This window comes from Porites lutea, chromosome 13 (genome assembly GCF_958299795.1).
Source record: "Porites lutea chromosome 13, jaPorLute2.1, whole genome shotgun sequence".
NCBI lineage: Eukaryota > Metazoa > Cnidaria > Anthozoa > Scleractinia > Poritidae > Porites > Porites lutea.
Genome location: NC_133213.1, coordinates 12,824,956 through 12,836,137, shown reverse-complemented (window position 1 = coordinate 12,836,137; position 11,182 = coordinate 12,824,956). Strand labels below are relative to the sequence as shown.

General features: G+C 42.3%; 2 protein-coding genes across 2 annotated transcripts; one reads left to right on the top strand and one right to left on the bottom strand.

The window, feature by feature from the left end:
• The first annotated feature begins 2,939 nt into the window (after positions 1-2,939).
• On the top strand, positions 2,940-3,743 carry LOC140922389 (uncharacterized). The gene is made up of 2 exons (XM_073372378.1): positions 2,940-3,239; positions 3,363-3,743. The coding sequence occupies exons 1-2, from the start codon at positions 2,940-2,942 to the stop codon at positions 3,741-3,743; spliced, it is 681 nt and encodes a 226-aa protein (XP_073228479.1).
• Positions 3,744-9,478: 5,735 nt separating this feature from the next.
• LOC140923435 (melanocyte-stimulating hormone receptor-like) lies at positions 9,479-11,182 on the bottom strand. Its single transcript, XM_073373529.1, has one exon. It carries the CDS (start codon positions 11,133-11,135, stop codon positions 10,203-10,205), a length of 933 nt encoding a protein of 310 aa, XP_073229630.1. The 5' UTR covers positions 11,136-11,182; the 3' UTR covers positions 9,479-10,202.

The following is an 11,182-nucleotide window of genomic DNA, read 5'->3' as shown; positions in this document are numbered from 1 at the left end:
TTGAGTTCCTCACTCCACCATGTTCCCGTGAATGTGCGTTCAGCGTCCGAGTGTGGATACAAGCGGAAGCGGTCGTACCATGTTTTGGCGAGTTGCTCTTTGACGAAGGTGAGACAGAAGCATGCCAGCTTCTCTTATGGGTAGTAAGGGGTGGATGAGACCATACGTCATACAGACGACTTGAGCCCATTCGGTTGGATTGGTTGCGTGATATTCTGTCTCAATATGTGGATCACTTGTAGGGTAGGGTCGTGTTTTGTTGATACATGGATAGAGGGAGGTGAAATCATCGTAATGAATGTCCTCTCCCGTTTCACGATGGGTGACAGTAGGCTCGATTCGTCCACCAAAAAAGCACCTGTGGGTCCAATCGGGTGATGATGTTTAACTGCTCCATCTAAGCAGGAAAGTCTTTGTCTCCGTCTTTCATCTTTTTCCATTCACATTCCCACATTTCCACTACTACGTAACCGGCTGCATTCAAGGCGCCTCGAGGTTTCATCGTCTTGATCCATAAATCGTGTGGAGTGGCGTAGTTGACTTTGCTGATCTGCTTTCTCCCATTGGGGTAACATTAACAACGCCCATGCCACAGACATCCATAGAATTCATACACGTTAAGGGTGGATTCGTTATACCCATCCAGGTGTAACGTGTACTTGGAAGTGTCGTGAAGGGCAACCTCCCTCTTTCGTTTTGCCCGTAACGCAAACGAGACTGACCCTCATCTGTGGTGCCCAACTGCGCAATGACGTGGTGTAACCATACTAAAGCCACACCTGTCTGATAAATCTGGAGGGTCCATCATGCAGGGGCTCCAGGGCAATGGTATCCGGTTTTAGGAACAACCACCTTAAAGCGTGGTTGTGGGCTGAGGCAATCATGATGTTTTCTTCAAAAGGGTCGAATCCATATTAATAATAATAATCTTTAATTAACCAGAAACTTTCATCACATCACTTTGAATTGATTAACCGAAAGGTCCTAACTAAGATTAACGAGTAGTAAGTTACATACTATACAGTTAAATGAAAGATACCTAGGAATGAAAATATATATCTAGCCGAATTTATGAAAACGGCACTAGTTGACTCCTCGAGGACACACAGCTTAAAGCAACCCGACTAAAGCAAATATTGCCAAGAAACTGAGCTCTTACTCATGGGCCTCTTAAGGTGACTTTCTCCTTGGTTCCTGATTAGCAAAGAAACATTCAAGTCCATCAATAAGACACTCTCGACTTGGCCATATACCCTAGCTGCTTTACGGCTCTACATGACAGAGGATGCTTGAGACTTAAGCAAGTTCTAAGCAGAGAATTAAAGGCCACATCACCCCCCTGACTCCCCCCCCCAGCCGAGCACGTACCTGCTTTCATTGGCCAATGTGCCTCAAAACATTACAAGAATTTGACATGACAAACTTAAGGCAGACACATGACGAGTGCACTGATTCTAGAAGGAGCAGTTTGGCCCCCTTCACGATTTGGGCCGAGTTCATGGCTTCCTTGGTGATTCATGTTCCTTCCTTGCTGATTCAGCACCAGGTAACCGTCATAACCCTGAAAGTTGTGAGCAATCACCCCTAGCTTGCGTTACCATTAGGATCCCCGTTTTTAGTCGGTTCATCCAAGCCAAAAACTCTTGAATGATTTGAAAGGTGAGGCATCGGTCGTTCTGGTTGGTTTCCACTCAGACTAGATTAACCTCATGGCCCTTTGTCGACTTGCATACCCTCACAATCAACAATATTGTTATCAGGGTTTTTGGTTGGCTAGATGTCGTGTTTGGACGGCTCGTTGGCTCTCAGGAAGGTGGTGGTCGGCTGAACGTATTAGGTTGTTCCCTCTTGTGACAGCGACGGTTGTCTTCAAGATACATGAAACATTGATGGATTCGCATATCGAAGATCTTGCCGCAATGGCAGCAGAGCTGATCTCTACACGTATGCTCCATGTACGACTGTCGGGAAATGAACGTACGGGCACAGACGGGTCACTGTCGATAACTGGCACAGACTTGATCCATTTGTTCGGTGGCAACGCCGGCAACCGTCCGATGGAGATGCATATGACAACACGGGAGTTCCCAAAACTTCCACTCGCAATGAAGACAGTGGATATTGGCGCGAGTATTTTCTTTGTCGAGGTTGACAAGAAGGTCTGGACAATTCTTCTGATGACAACAAGTGCATTTTATCCAAGAGCAGCTATGCTTTCCTAAGTCATTTTTACAGAATCCTTTAAGACATCATAGACAGTAGTTGACAACTCCCAGATGGCCTTTGAAGGAGGGCACGACGTTTTAGTACCTTTGAGAGCAGATATAGGTAGGGGGTCTTCTCGTCCAACACTTGACCTGCGGGGGGTTAGCTAAAGTTATTACTATGATCTGCCGAGACCACTTCAATCGGCGCCAGAGCAATTTCAAATAAAGGCATGATACCTATCCAGGTTCTTCCGCAAAAATTGGAGAAGGTAGCGTTGCCGAGTCGTTAGAGCGCTGGACTTGCAATTTGAGGCCCCGAGTTCAAATCCCGTTCTGACCGCTAGCTGGATTTGTTCACGGTAGTCCCGAATTCAAATCCTCGACCATTCTTGTAAATAGTCAGCTGGTTTGCTTCCGGTCAGTTGGGATTCTTAACCCTGTTAAGTTCAATTTGAATTATTTGTTTCAGATATTTGCTCGGCCCCTCTAGCATTAGTGCTATAAATACTGCCGAGGGTATTAGTAACGGAATCATTTTTTATTTTATTTATTATAATTGAGGGAAGAAAGCAAGGGGAACATCCTAGGTCTATCCTGGAATACCCCCATACCCCCTATGAAACATACCCTACAAATAACAACGATGAAGAAGTGAAAGACAGATTTGATGATAAGATGCAAGCCTAGTTAGAGGAAATACCAAAGCATGAAGTGAATATTGTGATGGGGGACATGACTGCAAAGGTTGGAAGAGATAACACCAAGTACGAGAGAACCATGGAAAGAGAGGGCTGTGGCACCATTAATGAGAATGGAGAGAGGCTGGTGGAATTCTGCACAACTTACGACCTCGTCATCGGAGGGACGCTCTTTCCACACAGAGATATCCACAAGATGACCTGGTTCTCTTCCAACGAAAGGGAGAAAAACCAAATAGACCATTTCATGATAAACGGTACCTGGGAGCGGTTACTTATAGATGTCAGAGTGAAGAGGGGAGGTGACGTTTGCAGCGATCACCATATGGTTGTGGTAACATTGAGAGTGAAGCTTAGGAACACAGGGGCAAAAGACCCCAAAGGCAGCAGTTTGACGTGGAGAAATTGCAATACGCCAAAGTCAGAAGTAACTTTGTTCTGCATCTGACGAAATAAGTTTCAAGACCTGGTAGATTGGGAGGACTACACGCAGTCTGATCAGGAAGATGTGAACATCAAGAATGAGCAAGTGAAAATAGCATACCCTCAGATCAGTAAAGCCTGCTTGGGTACAAGAGAAATGAAGAAGAAGGAATGTATCATAGCAGATACTTGGCAAGTCATTAATACCAGGAGAGAATTGAAGGAACAGTTCATTGAGGCCAAGTCCGAGAGGCTGAAAGAAAGGCCCAAGCAGCAGTACCAAGAGGCAGACAGAAAAGTGAACACGAGATTGGCAAGAGCAGACAAACGAGCGTTCGTGGATGACCTTGCAAGCCAGGCAGAACACGCAACCACTAAAGGAGAGCAAGGGAAGCTGTACAAGATCACCAACTGAAGGTAGTCTGCGGCAAGTATCGGGAACCTACTGATGCACCAGTTAGAGACAAACAGGGAGGATTGCTAATATCATAAGCGGAAATAGACACTTGCTGGGCAAAACACTTCAGTGAAGCCCTGAACAGGCCTCCACCAACAGCAGAAGCTGACGTCTAGGAAGTAGAGCATGAGCTTGACGGTAACACTGCACCACCAGAGAAGGAAGAGATCTTCTCAGCAATCAAGTCCCTGAAAAATAGTAAAGACCCCAGACAGGACAACCTTAAAGCAGAATTGTTTAAGGCAGCCCTAGAACTTGCAGCCGAACACTTCTTCCACACTTTACAACCATATGGGAAAGAAAGGAGATACCAAGCGACTGGTTAGAGGGCATCACTGTAAAGATCCCGAACAAGGGAGCCCTTAACAATTGCAATAATTGCCGGGGAATCACACTTCTATCCATTCCTTGCAAGATCCTCGCAAAGATAATGATCCAGCGGCTAAATGATGCAGTAGACCAACAGCTGAGGGAGAAACAAGAGGGGTTTTGGAAGGGTAGAGGAAGTATAGACCAAATATTCACGCTGCGTAACATCATCGTGCAGTGCACGGAATGACAGAGACCGTTCTAAATCAACTTTGTGGACTTCGAGAAGGCTTTCGACAACATCCACAGTGACAGCCTTTGACACATACTCCGGGAATATGGAATACAACAACAAATTGTCCTTCTCATCATGATCAAGAGCTTTTACAAAAATTTTACATGCAAAGTAGAAAACAGCGACCACAGTTTCCAAGAGAAGACTGGAATGAGGCACGGCTTTGTGATGTCGGCTTTTCTGTTCAACATCACAATTGACTGGGTGATGTGGCGAACAACAGAAGATAGGACGAGAGGCATATGATAGACCCTCTTATCAGCACTAGAAGACCTGGATTTTGCTGCTGACCTGGCCCTGGTCTCCCACACCCACCAACGCATCCAGGAGAAAACATCTCGCCTTAACACATACACTCAGCAGATAGGCCTGATGATCAGCCAGAAGAAGACGGAGGTGATGACATTGAACGTCCAAAAGTCCCACGGGTGCAGGTGAATAGAGAAGATCTTACCTACGACTGAGGAGTTTATCTATTTAGGAAGCACTGTTAGATGTGATGGAGGAGCAGGCAATGACGTAAAAAACCGTCTCAGCAAGTCCAGAAATGCCTTCAGAATGCTCAACAATGTTTGGAGATCCCAGCACCACAGCATAAATACCAAGCTGAAGCTCTAACAGAGTTGTGTACTCTGAACCCTGTTATATGGCTTAGAGTAAGTAAGTATGTAACTTTTATTAATGTGGTCAAATACGCTTAGCTCATCACAGTAACGCAAGTATCGCTATTTTGCAGGTATTGCCACAAGTAACAATAGCGAAAAGAGGAAAACAAAAACACTAAGATACAATAGAGAATATCTCTCTACCATATAAAAATCTGTGAATATGTCAGTAATAAAATAAAATAAAACTACCTACAGTTCAATAACAATTGTAATATAAGTATTTACAGATCAATATAACTGTGTGACGTCAATTTTTTTTCAAGCGTCTTTTAAAGCTTCTTAGTTTAGTCTCATGTTTTAATGAGTTTTGAGTGTTAGAGAATGACTGCCAGTGACCTTAACAAGCTCTCCGTTTTCCATACAAAGAGCCTGCGAAGAATCCTGAGAATCTTCTGGCCCAAGACCATCTCAAATGAACAACTGCTTAATCGTTGTCGTCAAGACATCATGGAGACCATTATCAAGAGGAGACGGTGGAGGTGGATTGGGCACGTGCTTAGGAAAGAACCTAGTGATATCACCCGCACAGCCCTACACTGGACCCCAGAAGGCAAGCGCAAGAGAGGGAGACCGAAGAACACCTGGCGACGAACGGCAGAGAGAGATGAAGACCCTAAACCACACCTGGGGCATCAGCCGGAAGCTGGCCCAGAACAGACAGGAGTGGAGAACCTTCGTTACTGCCCTAAATGCCAGCGGGCCTTGCTTGCGGTAAGTAAGTAAGTAAGTACGACATGTTTTATTAGTTCAAGATTCTCGCCAGTTTGCTCTGCCCGACAACTAAAAATATCGCTGATAATACTATTTAAAAAAGAACTCAGAACTCTAGCCTGTTTAAAATTAAACAACCGAAGTTCTCGTGAATTTGAACGAATGCACTTACAAAAGTTAAACTGCAGGGGAAAAAGATCCCGTTGGTCGCCATGTACAACGCTTGTGCAAAGCTTGCTATTTTGTTTGAAGTTACCACACTGGTTTTGCTGAATGAGAACAGATGCTACAGGTAACTGTATTGGCGTGGTGGATAGCTTGGGAGCTTTGTAGCCTTTGGTTGCATCTATTAGCTTGAGTCAGATCTTCTTCGGCCAAACAGGATGCATATGTATTTCGCTGAATTCGGCGAGTGGCTTTGCTTTCGTCAAGAAATGTAAACATGCTTGACTTACTTCGTTCTTGTTGGTCGACTACTAATTTTTGTGGCTGTCTGTGTTTCCAAGGGTTGCATTCTATAGCAGTTTTTAAAAATACTTTAATCATGCCACGCAACGATTTCCTTCGGTTACGTAGTTGTGTCCACCGCGAGAGAAAAATACAAACTGAAAATGTTTTTTTGCTGGCGCAATGACGATTTCATTTACAATATATGTTCACAGCGCGGTTATGAGCTGATAACCTTGCTCCGTTGAGCGAATCAATACCATTGTCCAGTTTTAAATAATATTTTTAATCTCTCCTCGAATTACAGACTAGCAATGGACTAAAAATCTGTCCTCTTAGTACTGTGGATTGATGATCGTTCTGAAAGCTCTCTGGAATAAACACAAAGGTAATTGTACGGACGGTTTTGAATATCTAGGTTTTTTGGAAAGGGTGTCATAAGCACAAAAAACAAGTCAAATTTTGTGCGCTTAACTTATTTCAAGAAAAAGTATACTCCCCAGACGACGCAGAAATGGACAGAGGAATGCAATATCGAAGGCGAAAAGTGCATTAAATGTTACGAGGCCTATCAATCAGCTCCAAAATGTACTAAAAGCACAAGACTGGTAGAATTCCAATTCAAACTTCTGCATAGACGAATATTGACCAATGACATTTTAACAAAAATTGGAATAAAAGACGATCTAAACTGCTCCTTTTGTAAAGAAGAACTAGAAAAACTAAAGCATCTCTTTTGGTCTTGTTCCAATGTAACTACCTTTTGGAATTCCTAAATCCAGCGACTTACTTTCTCTCAAATTATCCCACAAAATTAGATAATAAATATTTCTACAGCCTTTGGATTGACACCAGACGCCTCCAAAAACCATTATCAAATATCAAGAGCCATAATGGTCCCATGATGGCTCTTGCAAATATATTTTTGTCTTTTATTAGTCAGACATCATATTTGGATATGTAAAAATAAGAAAGCCTCTCCTAATATACAAACTTTCTACAATACCTTAAATCAAACTATCTACTAGAGCTAAAGCCTGGTGATAGCCCTAGTAAAAACTGGAAGTTACTGCAGACTTTATTTTGAAAAACCTTAGTTTATTGTTGTTGTTGTTGTTGTTTTGTTTTTTCTCTCCACTCTCCTCGATCCCCTGCATAAAATCGTTCAAGCCTTCCTTCATTGCCCACTTAACAAGCTTAACCGCCGCCATGATAATTTCTCTGTGAAATGTTTTTCATTTTTGACTCATGTAAATATTACAAGCAATGCACAATTGCATGGTATTCAAATTGTAAGCTAGTTATTGGTAGTCTCAACTTGTAAGTACCGTTTAGGGTATTGCCTCTATGCAATTTTCTGTTTGTGAGTGCCTATTTTTGTTACGATTGCAATAAAAAACGGTGTTAGGGACCGGTTACTTCTTTTGTTGCTGTGGAATCTCAATAACTTGCGGTGGAATACATCAACACCGATGACGTCATAGCCTTTTGTCTTTATCTCATGAAAAAAATGGTTGATTCTCATTATCTTCCCTTCTTCTAATACAATAGAAACAATAGACGCACTTCCTTTTTCTGACTTAACCTGTTTGTCATATTCTAGTTTTGTTTAACCGATTGACAGTTTTATTAGTAATTTTTTAGGGGAATGAATGTCTCGGTTTTTGATTAGTCGACTTTAAACTAAGAAAAGTGTTCGGTGGTTGAATCATGTTGTCGAAAGAATAAGCTGTAACTCGCCTGTGACTTCAAATCACTGACTAGTAACGTAATTATGCGCATTCTATTTCCTGCGGCTGTCATTGTCCGTTGCAGACAACTTATTGTCCTGGTTGTGGTTCACTGATTCTTGGCGCGAAAGTTGCGCAAAGTAATGAGCATTAAAGCAAACTAGCCCTTTCTAAAACCAAAAACAATTTTTCATTTTCCCTTCATCACCACCACCACCACATTTCTGTTAAGGCCCCGTCCACACGTATCCGTTTTTGTTTATATAAGGTGGTGAATATTACGCGCGCTGTGATTGGTCGTGGCCTTGCCCAGTCCCTTGGCCTCATTATTACGCCTAGCCAGCGTGTTGCGGGTCACGTGGTCCGAGCGAAGACGTTTTCCGCTCGTTCGCCTCGGATACGTCACAGACGTAAATTGACCGGCCTGGGCAAACGCCGTACCAACGTCGTTTCCAGTGTTCTCTCTCTTGCTTTCTCAAAGCAAGAGAGAGAACCCTGCGCACGAGGTTGACGCCGTACAGGGACTTGGAAAGTCGTTTGCCCATGATCTGTCTAAGAACAGACACACGGATGATGTCTCCTGAAACTTGTTTTCTTTGTTTTGTTCAACATGGCGCGGTTTTTAAAATGTTTGCGGAAGATTATTTCGGATTAAGCAAGTGAAGACCTCAAAAGAAGTTTATCAGAAGCTATTTAGAAAAAAAAAATAGAAAAACTGAGTTTTTGACGACTTGAAAATGCCTAAAATGCAACACTCGTGTTTTTTCCGCCACTTCTTTGTAAAATGAGCTAAAGCGTTCCTTGGGTAGCCCTGAAAATGTGTTTTGTATGGGTTGATTTTTACTGTCCCTCTCCGTCGCGGGAATTTTAAACTGGCGCGCGGCGTGACTCACTTCGAAGTAGAGCGGTTCCACAGAAGCGCTAAGTTCAAGTTTTTTTGGTTACATTTTCGTCTTCTTGAGGCCATGACTCGATGTTTGGTTCTAAATTGACATTTTCAAGGAAGCAAAATCCTCGGTCTGTGCTCAAGCAAAGTTTTAGAGCGATTGAAGTAGTTTGAAGCTTTTTCTTCGGACAGAAGAAAAAAGTAAGTAAAAAAGTAAGTTACTTTCGCGCTACAACTCGACTGAAAACGCTTGCTACGCAGGCTATTATAGGGCCGGAAACTGTAAGCAAACAACACGGACACAACTCTTTATGAGGTATGTACACTTTAATGATCTTATGATAAATTCCCATACAAGGACTGTTGTGAGTCTGGTTGCCCTGTGTCTCAGCCAAAAACGACAACGTGCAATTGAAACCTAATAACGTCCAGTGCAGGTCAGTGTAGTGCTAAAATCCCCGCTACAACGCCCTGTTATTTAAAGGTAGGGGTGAAATTCGTCGTGCCCACGTCATCATACGCTGTCGAATTCGCGTTAAATCCCCGGTATGGTCGCGTTAATTCCACGGTTTGTCCCTCGGGGTCAGGGGTGGGTGTTTCAATTGACTAGTGCATAACGTAGTAAATATCAAGAATATTTACAAATGTCATGACAAATGTTTCACACCTCCGCGGGAATTACCGATGTCTTTGGTAGACTTCAACATGTTTTTCCAACATGTCTCGTTGAGTAACGCAAACGTAATAATTAATTTTCTCAGTTAATTTACCTATTTGAACGTTTGACTTGGGACAAACGCAGCTGAAAAGTGTGAAGTTGTTAAAAGAAGTTGTTCCCAACATGTTATTAACAATGTTTTGAGTTTTATGGATAGTTTAAGGCATTCCTAATCAATAAGAACTCTTTCGTGAGTACCTAATCAAGCCGTCCTAGGAACATCAACGTTGTAACGTCCTATTTCTAATTTTGATTACTAGAATGTTGACACAATGTTGAGAAATCGATTGTCATTCTGAAAATTTTTAATTAAAAAAACTAGTAAATAAACCAAAAAGTTATTTGTCATTCACAACCCAAACATATTATTTTATATTGGTTGGTAACATATTTTGCTGACTTAACTGAAATCTCTCTTAAACTAGTGTTTATGATTAAATGAAATCCTCGAACATATATTTTGATGCAGACTCCGAAAGCGGATTTACCGTTCAAGAGCATGCTGCTATTAAAACAAATCAACATGGCAAAGAAATTCGTCACTGTATGATTTATAGTTTTGAGTTTAATTTTTATGAAGTGTTTTTTTTTTCTCATGAGGTCTAATAAGCTAGACTGTTTCTTCATTAATCGACCGTCCAGGTTTGAAACAACTACAGCTTAAACAACTGCAATAAAAGTGTCGGATTGTGGCTTTTAACTGCTTGTTTCACTTCTTTGATCCTCCAACAGTACAGCAATGGGTTAAGGGAAGAGTCTAAGTAAACAAGAATTGTTGCGAAAGAGCCTAAGATGAAATTCGTGGAGGTGATATGACCATCATTGAGCAGTGCTATCACGAGGACAAAAGCAAATGGTACATAGCAAACAACGAACGCCAACTGCACCAAAGCTATGCTAGCAACGGTCTTTTTGTATCGTGCTACGTTGAATGAAATTCCAACTCCGCGGTTTGGTTTTTCACGATGAGTATTATGTTGTACGCAACCTTGATGTAGACGCAGCCTAATAAATATAATGGTGTAAGAAAGAAGTGAAATAATAACAGAAAGCAGAGCTAGGACTGTACTTGTAGCCAAGGCGATGTTTTTTTTCCAAAACAAGAACATGAACACACACAAAACAGCAATTAACCAAAAACTAAAAACAACTACACGAACTCGCTTCAGTGTTACAACGTGCCTGTATCTTAACCCCAACAACAGGGCGAGAAGTCTATCCACACTCAGGGCGGTCGATGTGAACATCGACACTGCACAAAATATAATCGTTAGATCCCAACGCACAACGTTGAGAATAGCGATGACACTCTGACGCTTACTGTTTGTTAGGTAGAATAAGTGGTAGATGGAAAAGAGTGGCTGCGAAGTAAGGCCAACGCCAAGATCAGTAATCGCCAGGCATTGAAACAACAGTTTTGTCGGCGGATGGAGAGAAGTTACTCCACGAAGAGCAATCAGGATCAGAATGTTGCCCAGAGATGCTGTGATGGAAAGAGGAATATTAAGAGAACAAAAGGCAAGCCTCCATGTTGCTAGATATGTCGCTGAAGAGGTGACGTTTCCATATTCATTTGAGTTCCTCATTTTGTATATGGCTCAACCGACTTTCAGGTATACATGTTCTTGTCGGA

What these genes read in the sequence shown, in the direction of transcription:
- LOC140922389 (XM_073372378.1), top strand. Translation starts at nt 2,940, where the DNA reads ATGACTGCAAAGGTTGGAAGAGATAACACCAAGTACGAGAGAACCATG. An exon ending in GCGATCACCATATGGTTGTG is followed by an intron (nt 3,240 to 3,362) that starts GTAACATTGAGA and finishes TGACGAAATAAG; the next exon opens with TTTCAAGACCTGGTAGATTG.
- LOC140923435 (XM_073373529.1), bottom strand. Translation starts at nt 11,135, where the DNA reads ATGAGGAACTCAAATGAATATGGAAACGTCACCTCTTCAGCGACATAT.